This window comes from Phyllostomus discolor, chromosome 14 (assembly GCF_004126475.2).
Source record: "Phyllostomus discolor isolate MPI-MPIP mPhyDis1 chromosome 14, mPhyDis1.pri.v3, whole genome shotgun sequence".
Lineage (NCBI taxonomy): Eukaryota > Metazoa > Chordata > Mammalia > Chiroptera > Phyllostomidae > Phyllostomus > Phyllostomus discolor.
Window position 1 is genome coordinate 12687185 of NC_040916.2, and position 15186 is coordinate 12702370.

General features: G+C 40.6%; 1 protein-coding gene across 1 annotated transcript in view; it reads left to right on the forward strand.

The window, feature by feature from the left end:
* Nucleotides 1–15186, forward strand: part of CENPF (centromere protein F) — a 50525-nt gene that overhangs the window by 2469 nt on the left and 32870 nt on the right. Inside the window, 4 exon segments of the mRNA XM_036015838.1 lie at nucleotides 5171–5292; nucleotides 5950–6041; nucleotides 7895–8189; nucleotides 9331–9524. Coding sequence (XP_035871731.1) covers nucleotides 5171–5292; nucleotides 5950–6041; nucleotides 7895–8189; nucleotides 9331–9524 — 703 coding nt within the window.

The window sequence follows — 15186 nt, forward strand, 5'->3', positions numbered from 1 at the left end:
TTGTTTTTGGCCAGGGTAATGGGACAGAAGACATGGAATGATTGAGGACATTGGGAAGAGAGTGATTAAAGTCCTGGATGGTGGCATCTGAGCAGGAAAAGGAGGGAGGGAAGCAAAGTCAAGAAGAGGTTCCTCCTAAGATTTGCATCTGAGAGGGAGCTTCAGCATTCCTTAGTGAATTTGCCAATTTCAGTGTCCTACTGAAGCAATAAAAAGTGCTTATTACTTACTTTTCCACTCACAAAACAGTAGAGGCATTATCAAAATATATTTAGATGGGCCTAAACACTGCTAGTTTATAATGGTAACTTCTTGTTCTAAGACAGGAGTTTTGTCCAAATAATGGGAATGATAGAAGCTAAACACAAAAAGTACTTGAGGAAATTGTTCCATTGTGGAGCCTGCAAATGTGCACCCATAAGTTTGAAAAAGAATCCTTTAAATAACAGTAGACTTACAGAAACAACTGTTAACATTTATACAACCAAGGACAATGACCAAAGCAGAAATAAACATTGATTCAGTGCTGTTAACTACAGACTTGATTAGAATTTGAATAGTATTTCCAGTAATGTCTTTTTTCTGTTCCAGGATCTGACCCAGGATTCCACATTACATTTAGTTGAGGCATTTTTAGGCTCAGAGATTTTTTTTTTCCTATTTTGTTTCCTATCCACGTAGGAAGGTGGCACGTTAGGAGTAAATCACTCCTGTAAATCACATTAGGAGTAAACTTGTATCTTGTTAGTTTTTCATTTTCTTGTTTATTATCCGACCTGCCAAATTCCATGAGAACAGGGATTTGGTCTATCTTGTTCGTCACTGTATCCTCAGCATCTGGCAATTGTAGGTCCTCAGATATTTCTTGAATGAATGAATGAATGAATGAAAGATAAGTCATTCATTTTGAAAAATAGGTGCTAGGAAAGTAGGAAGCTCACCTCAGTATGCTGGAATATTCATTTCTTTGGAAAGCATATTTTGGTTGCTGGTTTTAGAAGTACTGGTTTTAATAACTTAGTCAGAAACGCTTGTATTTTTAACATGTTAGGGCAGGGCACTTTTGTATGCATTCCTATATTTCATTGCAAAGTGCTTTGGCACTTTGTGGGATTTACACTGCACAGGGTTGGACGTGGCACAGAGCGACTGTTAAATGCCAGCGTTACTAGTATCGTTGTTATCCATTGTCTCCATCTTCATGGGGTTAGAAAACCCCTGTGGCACACTCAGTTTGAAATATTCGTATTTTCTAATGTGGATATAGATGTTCCTAAAAGTTTATAAGCTATATAAACTTCAGACTGTAACAACTATGAAGAGCATCGCTGTCCTGAGTGTAACAACTGTTAAAGAGTGTAAAAACAAGACCACAAAAACTGGTGAGTGTAGAGCTGAAGTTCTCACTGATAACCTTCCAGTGCAAGGCAGGAGCTTCTTTTCTCCATCAATAGCCACTGATTATGTTTCAGGAACATCTCCACCAAGTTTGGTTCGACCATTTGAAAGGTTGATCAAAAACTGTTGAATATGGTAACCTTGTGTCGTCAAACCTAGCCAAAAACAGTTTATTTTAGTGCTTTTTCAGTGGTAGTGGTTTGTGTCTTTGTCCCTAAGAGAAAGGAGAAACAAATGTTTATAAAGGAAATAGTAGCACTATGTACTTTTATTACTTAAAATAATAAGCTATTTAATAATCCATTTAAAATAATAATTTTGTTTTTTAATGAAAAATAGGAAAAGTGGGGGTAAGAGCTGAATTTTGAAAGGGAAAAGAAACCTCAGTTATGCAAGACCCTTCGAAATTCATTTCCGAGACTTCCGGCCAAGATGGAGGCACACGTAGATACACTTTGCCTCCTCACACAACCAAAAAAAGGACAACAACAAATTTAAAAATTCTGCAACCAGAATTGCAGAAAATCAAGCTGTATGGAAGTCCAACAACCAAGGAGTTCAAGAAGATACATTCATTCATACAGGTGGGAGGGACAGGGATGGGCAGCTGGCCGGAGAGGGCACACGGCAGGATGGCAGCTAGAGGACCTGGGAGTGGGGTGGGGGGTGATGCAGTGGGTGGCGGTCCCACATTTGCATCCAGATAAACCGGGAAGAACAACTGGGGAGCCAGATGGTGCAACCCAGGGTTCTATCACGGGAAAAGAAAGCCTCAAAACCTCTAGCTGTAAAAACCTGTAGGGGTTTTAGTGATGGGAGAAAATCCCAGCCTCATAGGAGAGTTGGTTGGAGAGGCCCTCGGGATCCTAGAATGTACATAAACCCACCTACCTGGGAATCAGCACCAGAAGGGCCCAATTTGATTGTGGGCAGCGGGGGAAGTGACTGAAAACCGGCGGAGAGCAGAGCAAGCAGCACTGTTCCCTCCCTGACCCCTCCCCCACATACAGCATCACAACGCAGCCACGTGGGTTGCCCCACCCTGGGGAACACATGAGGCTCCACTTCTTAACGCAACAGGTGCTGCAAGCCAAAAAAGTACGACCCAAATGAAAGAACAGATCAAAACTTCAGGAAAAGAACTAAGCGATGAAGAGATGGCCAACCTATCAGATGCAGAGTTCAAAACACCGGTAATCAGGATGCTCCCAGAAATGGTTGAGCATGGTTGCAAAGTAGAGGAAGAAGTGAAGGCTATGCAAAGTGAAATAAAGCAAAATATACAGGAAACCAACAGTGAAGGGAAGGAAACCAGGACTCAAATCAACTATTTGAAGCAGAAGGAAGAGGTAAACATTCAACCAGAACAGAATGAAGAAACAATTCAACAAAATGAGGAGAGGCTTAGGAGCCTCTGGAACAACTTTGACCATACCAACATCCGAATCATAGGGATGCCAGAAGAAGAGGAAGAGCAAGAAATTGAAAACTTACTTGAAAATATAATAAGGGAGAACTTCCCCAATCTGGCAAAGGAAATAGTCTTCCAGGAAGCCCAGGAAGCTCAGAGAGTCCCAAAGAAGTTGGACCCAAGGAAGCACACACCAAGGCACATCATAATTATATTACCTAAGATTAAAGATAAGGAGAGAATTTTTTAAAGATTTTATTTATTTATTTATTTATTTTGAGAGATGGGGAGGGAGAAAGAGAGGGAGAGAAACATCAATGTGTGGTTGCCTCTCATGTGCCCTCTTCTGGTGGACCTGCCCCACAGCCTAGGCATGTGCCCAAGACTGGGAATCGAACTGGTGACCCTTTGGTTCATAGGCCAGCATTCAATCCACTGAGCTATACCAGCCAGTGGAGGAGAGAATCTTAAAAGCAGCAAGAGAAAAGGAGACAGTTACCTACAAAGGAGTGCCCATAAGACTGTCAGCTGATTTCTCAAAAGAAACCTTACAGGCAAGAAGGGCTTAGAAAGAAGTATTCCAAGTCATGAAAGGCAAGGACCTATATCCAAGATTGCTCTATCCAGCAAAGCTATCATTGCTAGAATGGAAGGGCAGATAAAATGCTTCCCAGATAAGGTCAAGTTAAAGGAGCTCATCATCACCAAGCCCTTATTAAATGAAATGTTAAAGGGACTTATCTAAGAAAAAGAAGATAAAAAATATGAACAGTAAAATGACAGCAAACTCACAACAATCAACAACTGAACCTAAAAAAGAACAAAAACAAAAATGAACTAAGCAGACAACTAGAACAGGAACAGAATCACAGAAATGGAGATCACATGGAGGGTTATCAGTGGGGAGCGGGTAGGGGGAGCATAGGGGAAAAAGTACAGGACATAAAAAGTGTAAATGGTGGGTACAAAATAGACAGGGGGCGGTTAAGAATAGTATAGCAAATGGAGAAGCCAAAGAACTTCTATGTGTGGCCCATGGACATGAATTAAGGTGGGGGGATGCAGGTGGGAAGGGGTACAGGGTAGAGGGGAATAAAGGTGGGAAAAAATGGGACAACTGTCACAGCATAATCAATAAAATATAATTAAAAAACAAAATAAAATTCATCTGTGGACCTCCATTGTCCAACGTGGCAGCTGCTGGCCACAGGTGGCTGTTGTGCCCTTGAAGTGTAGCCATGCAAACTGAGATGCACACCAAATTCTGAAGAGTTAATAAAAAGCAATACAAAACATTTTGTTGATTATAAGTTGAAATGACGGTATTCTGAAAACTTCAAATTAAATATTAAGGTGAAATTCACATATTTCTTGTTACTTTTTTCATGTTCGTAGAGCACTTTTATTGGACAGTGCTGTTACCTACAGTGAGCTCCAAGGTGATGCTGTGGTTTGCTGAGTGGCCGTTGTCAGCCCGGGTATTGCTGCTTCTGAGATCAGATTTGGGGCTGGGGAGCTGGGGCGCTCAGGCACTGTCTTCACTCTCTCCTTGGAGCACTGCGTGCATGCCAAAGGGAGTGGTGCACGTTAGCTGTTCTAACAGGGTGCTCGTCGTATTTCTATATTAAGCTAAAGTCAGATATTAAAGGCTTGCAAGAATTGAATCTTCTTCCAGGTTGTTTTATTCTGAAAGGTGTTCAGAACTTAAATGGCAGGGATATTCTGTATGTATTTACAATATGTAGCTTACTTCTCCCATTTCTTTGTACCTGTTTTCAGCCATATATTTATGCATTATGTTAACTTGATTTTTATATGTGTTTTAAAAATGTTACCTGCACACACACACAAAATAAATAAGTAAACAAATAAATACCATAAATCACGTGGTACATAGATCAAGTCTGTGCTTTGTTACGACTTAATAACATAAGTAATGGCATCTGGTTTTGTGATTTTTTTAGCCTGTGCCTCAGAGATACCAGATATTCCCTATGTTTCTGAAGTTCTGGGTTCTTTTATACCCCTGTCTCTCTCTCTCTGGCTTATAATATAAAATTGACTTGGAATATATCCCTGACCTCCCAACTCTTTCTTGCACTCTGTGTGGCTATTATAGGTGTTCATTATAGCCTTCATGACATTGTAATTATTGGTTTATTTCCGTTTTCCTAACTAGTCTAAGTCCCTTAAAGACAAGTCACTGAGCTTATGTCTGTCACATGTGTATTGGGTCAATGAAGTGGTAAGAGTTCTGACGTGGTGAGTTTCGTAAGCTGAGGCCTCTCTGGAAACAGTATGGTGTTGCTATTCTGTTGCTTTTGCTTTGATTTGGCATCATCTCGTTTCCTTTTCCAACAGCTGTAAATCTGAACTTGAAAGAAGCCAGAAAGCCGCGCGGCCTGCAGATGTCTCTGGGAGTGCATATGACTCACCACCAAAACTGTTCACGACTCCAATAACTCCAAGTCAGTATTATAGCGGTAAGGAGTTTTCCCCTGCATACCCACAGTTCTTCTAGGGAGATTTCAGTTGTGCCAAAGAAATAAATGAATTCAGCTCTGAACTCAATTTCTAATCTGGGCACACAAAAAATGCAACCACTGGCTGTCACCTGTACATCAATACATCTGTTGAACTCCATTGAGCCATCAGGTTAGTAAGACTATAGTTTTCACTGATTTTTTTACTTACATTTAGATATTCCACCAAGTTGTTTGGAGAAGTTCTAGGGAAGATTGAAAAATGTAGGGCATGCCTTAGGAAAAGGCATCCCACCACGAAACTTTCTTGTAGCCATTTTCAGGGACGTTAATGACTTCGGTGTCTTTACTCTTGCCAGCCTTTTCTGAATTTCTGCTGTAACTCATTCAAAGAAGCAGACTTATTGGCCAGCCTACACTTCTGGCTTTATCCTTCTGTGGTGTGTTTCAAAAAGAATTTCATTTCTAAACATTCAAAACACCTGTGTTTCCATGGATTTTGATCTTTGAAGAATTTGACCAATATCTGTTGCCCTAACTGAAACGTTCTTTCTGCTGTACTAAGATACTCATTTCTGAACTACCTATTTAATGATGATCTGTGAGTTGACAAAGTAAATAATCAAAGTAAATCTGTATCTCCTTGTCTGTGTTTAGTTTCCAAATATGAAGATCGAAAAGAAAAATATAATACAGAAGTTGAAGAACAGAAAAGATTAGAGGCAGAGGTGAAAGCCTTGCAGACAAAAATAAGTTAATTATAGGCCTTATAGCAGTGTGCAGTTGCGAAAGTGCTTTCATATAGGCTACAACAGCGCTAGAGAAAAACCCGCTTGACATAGAGCTGGTGTATTTTTCTTACACTGAAAAAACAAAATTCCTTATGCATTGGTTACGATATTTCATTCTTCCCTCCTTCTTTTCTCCCCCTGTCCCTCTTTTCCTCCCTCTGGTCCTCCCTCAGTGTCTCCATCAGTTGCTCTCCTATATACACCCTGAATGGGGGTGGAACCTGCCACCCAGGTATGTGCCCTGACCAGGAATTGAACCTGCAACCTTTTGGTGAATGGGACAATGCTCCAATCAACTGAGCCACCCGGCCAGGGCTGGTTATGATATTTCTTAATTTACGAAATAGGGAAAGAGTGAATACAATAGGGTGGGGAGATTCCTTTATCTCCCCAATTCTTTTAAGAAGTAAGTTGCTGGCAGGGGTTTTAAAGTCCGTTTCTATGTGTGTAAATGAGCAGAGAGAGGTAGACGAAGATATTTGTTTAATGTCAACAAAATAAACAAAATGCATGTTTTAGACACCCCTCCTTCTTGCTTAGGGACTGACTCTGAAAACACCTGGTATCTATAGAATTTTCCTTGACAGTTTTGCTCCTATGCTATTATTTGTTTAAAAAAATTCATTTGCGATTTAGTGGTGTGTTTCCACTAAACAAGAACTTGATAAGATGGCACAATTTCACAAAGAGTGGAAGGCAGAGTTTCCAAGTAGATATGTTAAATATTGAGGCTCAAAAGTCCACATCAGAGATTGAACAATTTTAATTCTTTTTGTGTCTTGGACCCTTGTTTTGGAGTCACCAGGATTTTCATGGATGACAAACGCATTGCTTATTGTGATGAATAAAAATTAAACAATAATTTCTTTGCTATGACCTAGAATTACCTTGTGCTTTGTTATCCAGTTAAGTCATTTGTACCAATTCTGCCCCTGACCTTAATTCCAAGAGTTATTTAGTGGAGGAACCTGAGTCCATAACCCTTAAACCTCTCCCTGTGGCAGGAAAAGCACTTAGGTAAAGAATGAAATGTAGCACCTCCAGCCATGTCTTGTCAGAATGCAGATGGAAAGAAAAAGAGAAGAATTCAAGACATTAAAGAAATCCACAAATGTCTATTATGTAACACAAGATAATTAATAGGACATTTGGTGGGGTGTGGTATGGTGGAAAGTGAGATTCTTGCACGAGTTCTGTAGATTAATATCAAAAAAATTTAAGATTTCATTCATTTACTTTTACAGAGAGGATAAGGGAGGGTGGAAGAGAGGGAGAGAAACCTCCATGTGTGAGACATAGAGTGATCGGTTGCCTCTCGCATTCCTGCAACCAAGGCATGTGCCCTGACTGGCAATTGGACCAGGGACCTTTCCATTCCCAAGCCAGTACTCAAGCCAATGAGCTACACCAGACAGGGCTGGTATTGAATTTTGATTCTCTTTGTGCAAAGCTATAGAGGGTGGGAGTTTGGTGGTGACAAGCGGCAGGTAGAGGAAAAGCAAACTCCATGATTCAAATTGGCACTTGTGTCTTTAATGGAGTACTTGAGGGATGCAGAATAGATACAAAAACTGAGCCCACATGGAACAGATTGGGCCTCAGTAGTGCTGGCTTCACCTTTCAATGCTGAAGTCTGACCAGAAGAAAATCTCCCTGGGCCTTGGGTCTTAATGGTTCCCTTGACTGGATGAAAGTCCTTTCCTGGTACCCAGTGGGAATGCTAACCTGTTGGCATGGCTTTATGTTCTGCTTGAAAAGAGTCTTGGATACTATGATTTCTCAAGGACGCTAAAGAGTTTCTGTCTTTACAGAAAGCCAGCCAGGTTATTCCACAAAACACCATGAATCACCGGGACATCGCCCGACACCAGGCCTCCTCCTCCGTGTTCCCATGGCAACAAGAGCAGACCCCAAGTCGTCTTTCTTCCAATGCTCTACAGACTCCCATTAGGAGAGGTTCCTCCGCATCTCACTTTTCCCGGGAACAAGAAGCAACTCCGAGTAGCAGATCAGCTTTGCCAGTAGGGCAAAGAGGTGCTGATAGCAGCTTCTGTGATAATGCTAGCAGTTCTCATCTTTTGGATCAACTGAAAACCCAGAATCAAGGTAATTTTTTGAGCTCAATCAGGTTTACATTTTCCGGAGATAATTTGAGAAGTCATTCCAGGCATTTGTAGTCCTGGAAAGTGCTTATGGGATTTGTTAGCCATATCTGTGGTCAGCAACCTAGGCTGGTGATGTGGAAATACTGCCTTTTTGAGGATGAGAAAAGATATCACAATTTTGGAGGGGTACCTTTATTTGTCCTGATAAGCTGGGACCTTGAAGCTTTCAAAGGTAGAATGGATGCCTTTGACTTGTCCTGCAGAAGCAGGGTGAGTAGGTTGGTTACAGTTGACACTCCTCACCCTTCTCCTCTGGCTCCTTTTGTGCCCCATGAAACCAGCCTGAGTCTGGCCACTTTTGGCCAGAGGTGTGGCATGTGTGTGCAGAACAGCTTTGCTCTGCGCTGCCAGCTTGTCCATATGGAAGCAAACCTGTGACCTTGGCCACTGTCCCAGGCTGCATCTGGCAGCCAAGGGTACCAGGTGGTGGTTTGGACTCTACTCTGCAGACTAGGATCATTTCCACTGCTATGATATATCCAACATGATCATCGGTGTTCACTGGTGAAAACTCTCACCTGGTCAGTACCATTAGGACCAATATTGTGTGTGTGCGTGGGGGCGGGGCATCAAGGATTATGTGAGGTGAACTTTGGCAGTAGAGGAGATTCACACTGCCTTGATCTTTACTGGAGACAAAGCTACTGGGATATGTGGAAGGGTACATTTTTCATGGCTCATCACTTATTTCTTTGATATCCTCAGAAAACAAGTATTAGTCTGCCAGTGTGAAACCAACTGGTGACTGAAGAAAGGTTTTATAGGTGATGCACTTTTTGCACCCTCAGTCCAATAATATTCACAATTTTAGGAAAGCATTCTCTTCCTGATGTTTTCTATGATAACAAGAAAATTGGTTTCTTCTGCTTCCTACAGGGCACTTGAGTATAAATAACAATGGAAACTACACATTGAAATTAAATCCAATAAGAGTAGCTTCTGTGTTTAATGTGCTTTGACTTCCATTTGTCTGATCAAAGATTTCAGAGCAGAGTAACCTGAATAATAAATTCTGGATATAGTTTTAAATTTGATGTGAAAAGCAGATGTTAATGGAATGCGGGTTTTGTTTGCTATTTAAGCGCTAAGGAGCCAGGATGGTGAGTTGGAGCTACAACTGCCAGGACACAAGAAAGAAATGAAAGCCCAAGTGAATCAGTGGCCAGAACTCCAGCTCCAACGGGACAAAGCAAACATGGAATTGAATGAAAGAGAGGAAGTTTTGAATAAAAGTAGGGCTGAACTGACAGCACAGTATGACCAGGCATCAAGCAAGGTACTTGACTTTTCATGATTTTTTTCAAAATGTCCACTTTTGTCCATGCACTTTCTGGGAAACCATACTTGATGCTTAAATTGATCAGGTAAATGGTGTAATGAGCCTTCTTCATGTATCCTAGGCAGTATTTGTGCCGTAGAACTGGTAAGTTCTTTCAGAGCTGGGGGGACGAGGGGTCAGTCCTGGACTGCATGTTTCCCATCCAAGGGACTTGAGCAGATCCCTCACCTCTGACATCTGAGAGGGTGAAGATTAACGGCCATGGATATGCAGCACCCAGCACATTTTCTGGCCTATATAAGAGACTTAAAGTCATGGAGCTTTAAAAGATGTTCAGGAATTATGATAGAATGTAATCAATTGATCTGTTCTTGAAATCCCGTATCCATGCAATCTTAAAGCTCCAACAAAGGACTGTTATTGTAGGGTATTTTAGGGGGATTAGGGGGAATGGTTGCAGCTTCAGCCCTGACCTATCTCTCTGCTCTTCTATTTCCCCTATTCATTTGTTCACAGACTCCTTTGACCAACACATGTAGACTGCTGAATGTGTCAGGCCCTCTTCTAGACCTGGGGATGGAGCAGTGAGGGATCAGACAAAAGTCAATGCCCTCATGGAACTTCATCCTAATGGGGGTGGGACACTGATACAGAGGTCACAGACAGCATGGTGTATTGAGGACAAGTGCAGGGAGAAAGGAATTATCTTCTGGGGCCACCCATACCTATTGGATATGTCATGAACCTAATCTCTCTCTGATCCCAGGCTCCTTCTGCTTGACATACTCTCCTTCTGCAATGCCCTTGCCATGCTTCTCTTCCTGTGAGCCCCTTCCCTCTTCCCTTTTCTCCAGGCATCCCCTTGTCTGTGGGGTTCCCACACGTGGCTCATTGTCAGAATCACAGAGAAACTTGCAAACTTAATCCTGTCAGACTTAAGGAATTGACTTCTCATAAACTAGAAATTTCTGAGGCAGAAAGTAAAAACCAATGTAGTATATACACCTACCTTTATGTCCAGTTTATTTCTTGTGGGCAGATTTTTTCTGTCTTTTAAAGAAATTAATCTTTTAAATTTCAAGATAATTATAGATTCACACATAGTTTTATGAAATAATGCCTTGTCAATATGGCTGATTACACCAATTGCTTGTTAAATATTTGCATGAGCTTTGCATCCTTGGAATAAGCACTACTTGGAATGGTGTATAATTCTTTTGATATAGTTCCTAATTTTATTTGCTAATAGTTTGTTAAGGATTTTTGTGTCTATATTCCTGAGTTATATTTGTCAGCTTCTTGTTTTTCTTTTTTCTGTCTTTGGTATTTGTATCAGAGATCATTACAGGAACATTAACTCTGTAAAATAAACTGAGAAGCATTTCCTCCTCTTCTTTATTTTAAAGAGATTGTGTAGAATTTGTGTTATTTCTTTATATATTTTGTAGAATCTTCCATGAAGCCATCTCGAGATCTCTGTTTTGAGAGTGTTAAAATTACAAATTCAACTTTAAAATATTGACATTGCTATTAAAATGACTTATTTCATATTGAATGAGTTGAGGTAGTTTATGTTTCTAGAGGGAAATCGTTAATTTCACTGAGTTGTCAAATACATGTATGTGGAGCTCTTTGAAGTATTTTCTTATTTTTTGATGCCTGTGTGTCATGTGCTACTCTGACATTTGTGTCTCCTGTTTCTTCTCATTGTCAGTCTTCCTAAAGATTTCCCAGGTTCAGTGTTTTTTATTGATTTTTCTAACAAATCAGCTCTTTAGTTCATTGCTTCTCTTATTTTTCTGTTTTCCATTTCATTATTCTTTATGATTATTTTCACTTGCTTGCTTTGGATTATTTTCTTCTTGTTTCTCTAGGTTGTTGAGGTTGGGTATTTAGATGGTTAATGTGAGACTTTTCTTCTTTTCTCACAGAAGCATTTAATGCTATAAATTTCCCTCTCAGTACTCCTTTAACTGTATTCTACAATTTGGATATATTGTACTTTAATTTTTTTTCAGTTCAGTGTGTTTAATGTTTTTTTCCTTGGACCCATGAATTCTTTAGAAATAATTTGTTTAGCTAGCTAGGTGCTGGAAGCAACCTAGATGCCCATCAGTAAATGAATGGATCAAAAAACTGTGGTACATTTACACAATGGAATTCTATGCAGCAGAAAGAAAGAAGGAGCTCCTACCCTTTGCAACAGCTTGGATGGAGCTGGAAAGCATTATGCTAAGCGAAACAAGCCAGGCAGTGAAAGACAAACACCATATGATCTCACCTTTAACATGCACCTAAACAACAAAACAAAGAAACAAGCAAAATGTAGCCGAAGACACTGAAATAGAGGACAGACTGACAATGTCCACAGGGGAGAGAAGAGGGAATTTCAGGGGAGAATGGGAAGGGTTTACGGGAACAAATTTAAAGGACACATGGACAAAAGATAGGGGGAGGGTGGTAATGTGAAGGAAGAGGGGAGGGAAGAGGGAAGAGGTTGGGCTGGACTGGGAGTAAAAGGGAGAAAACTGTACTTGAACAATGATTAAAATTAAAAAAAATTTTTTTTTAAAGAAATAATTTGTTTAGCTTCCAAGTGTTTGGAGATTTTCCTTTTTCCATTAGTGATTTTTCATTTGACTCCATTATGTCCAGAGAACATACTCAAGGATCTCCAATCTTTACAATTTGTTGAGGTTTGTTTTATGCCCCAGGATATGGTCTATCTTGATACATGTTTCATGGGCACTTGGAAAAAAATGCATATTGTCATTGGGTCAAGTGTTCTAAAACGCAGTATCTCCTGTTGGTTGATGGTATCGTTGAAATCTAAACCCTTGCTGATTTTCTGTCTAGGTCTATCAATTGTTGAGACTGGGATGTTGAAAGCACCCCATTATTGTTCCTTTGTTTATTTCTCCTTTCAGTTTTATCAGCTTTTTCTACCCATACTTTGTAGCTCCATTGTCAGGGGCATACACCTTTAGGATTGCTATGACCTCTGGGTGCATTGACCCTTCTATAGTACCCTTGGTGTCTCTGGCAATTTCCTGTATTCTGAAGTCTACCTTATCTGATAGTAATATAGCCACTTTGGCTTTCCATTGATTAATGTTGCTGTGACATTTAATTCTGTCTTTTTACTATCAGCCTATTTATATTATTATACTTGAAGTGAGCTTGATGTAGATAGTATACATTAGGGTGTATTTTTGAATCCACTCTTTGACTATCTTTCTTTTCATTAGTGAATTTAGACTATTTACACTTAATGTAATTGATAGCCCATGTTTAAGTTTGCCATCTTACTTTTTGTTTTCTATATCTTTTCATTTTTCATCTGTTGTCTTTCTTCCTGCTTTCCTGAGGGTTAGTTGCATGTAATTTGAAACACCATTATTGTTTTGCTATAGTGTTTTTTAATGTACTTTTTGTAGAGCCTTCACAGTGATTTTCTAGACATTCCATCATGAGTCCACACAGCTTATCACCATCTATTGGTGTTGTCATTCTACCTGCTGTAATAAATTATAGAAAATTTACTTCTCTATTCATTTGTTATCTTACTCTGTTTCTAATGGAATTTAAATATTTTCTCTACATATATGTGGAATTGTATCAGACAACATTTTCATTTTTGCTGCAACTATCAAACACAGTTGGCAAAACTGAAGAAGGGAAGGAAAACCCATTATATTGATATATGCTTCTGTCCTCTTCTTTCTCAGTTCCCTTCCAATTCCTTCCTTTCACCATTTCCTGTTCAGAGAACTTCCTTTAACTCTGCTGCCGGCCACAGATTGTCTTAATTTTCCTTTTTCTGAGAATGTCTTGCTTTCCTGGGCATTCCTGGAAGGAACTGCCTCAGGGTATTATTGATATCCATGAAGTTTTCCCCCGGGCCTGAAGTCTGCAGTCAATCAGGCTCCTCTCCTTTTAGAGCTTGCTTATGCCTGTTTTGATGCAAGGGCCAGAGTTTCTAGTTGTTCCTGATATGGAGGAAGAGGGAAATGCACATCTAGTTTGTCTGTGGATGTGGTAGTGTGGGTTCATTTTCAGACCTTCTGCTAGTGCAGTGCTTTGCACAGAACAACTCTTGAGAAGTACCAATCAGATGGATGAGGGTGCAGTGCAGGGCCAAAGGGACCGTGGCCGGCCTTGAGCAATATATGCATTGTCTTGTGCAGTCTGAGCTGGTTTTCCAAGTTAAAGAGACTTGGATTTGAGTTCTGTCTCTCCCACATCCCAGTTGTATTGCTTCTTAGAGCTATATCCCAGTTCTATGGTGTTCTGAGCCTCCGTTGCCTAATCATTAAAAATGTTAATGAAGCCTGTGTCATAGGATCGTTGTAGAGATTGCAGGAATTTCCATGAAGGCTTAACATAGTGCTTGGAACAGGTCAACTTATACTGATATTAGTAGTTACTGTTACACTGAGCTCTTTGTCCATGAAGCTCATTTTCAGTTGCGTTCCCACCAACTCAATCTTTCCTCTGGATGAGAATCATACTTATCCTTTCACCTTTTGTGTTGTTGCTTTGATGGGACAAGAACACTGAATCCTTGTTCTAGCTTATATACCTGCTGAAGTCTCTTTTGACTGCATCATGAATCCTAATACATGAGTAGGACAGTGCTGAGTGCTGAGACCACAGCTCAGCTTTCTTTCTCTTAGTGGCCCCTCCAGGTTCTTCACACTTGCTCATTCAGTGCTTTATTATTTCATTTGTCCCTGAGCTACAACCCACCTAACTAAAAATTCAGTCTGCCTTTCCCTGTCTTGCCTGTAAGGACAATGTGACCAGGTCAAATCAGTTGCTGAAGTCAAGTTGTGCACTGTTTATGCTCTTCCCTGGACTACCATTACAGTCACCTGTTAAGTGAAATGGAGCTCACTGACCCAAAGTCAATGCCATGTTCTTCAGTGAACATCTGCTGCGACTTGAATGCTTCTTTCCCACCCATGTTCCATTTATGAGCCACGTGGGACACAGAGCTGCTGAAGTCACACAGAAACAAACTCTTGGGGCTTGCAGCAAGCCTGGAGTTCACCACCCACAGTGACAGGTGACGGCCTCAGGCCCAGAACACTGAGTGCCAGGGTCCCGTGGTGCATATGTTCAGGTCCTTGAGCCCTGGACACTCTTTCAGAATGTTCTGGCACATCATGACACCCAGTGCTTAGCTACTCAGATGTGATTGTGCACCACTAATATCAGGGTGTCATTTTTAAAATTTTAATTAAAGTGTACATAAAACCTCCTAGAAGATCTTGTTTAACCCACTGTTTCTAGGAAGAAAAAGTTGATTCTGGGATCCTTTCATGGAGTGACTTGCAGTTTGAAGAGGGGCCAGCAGAGGGGGCCAAGTGCTCATTCATGTACCACACCATTTGTGGGGTTTCCCCCTCACATTTGCTGCAGTCCAAAATGCTGGTCTGAGTGGGCAGTGATTTTCATCTGAATTGTTTACTGCTGTATCCCCAGTACCTGGCGCATTGTTGGACGTCTAGCAGGCATACAATCAGTGTTTACTGAATCCAGGCCTATTATAAATAATGTGTTGTACTACTTTTCCTTGGTGATTTGAAATTCAAGAAAATGAAGGGTAATGACAAAGGTGTCTTAATATCCAAGGCAGTGGACATTAATTTGAACC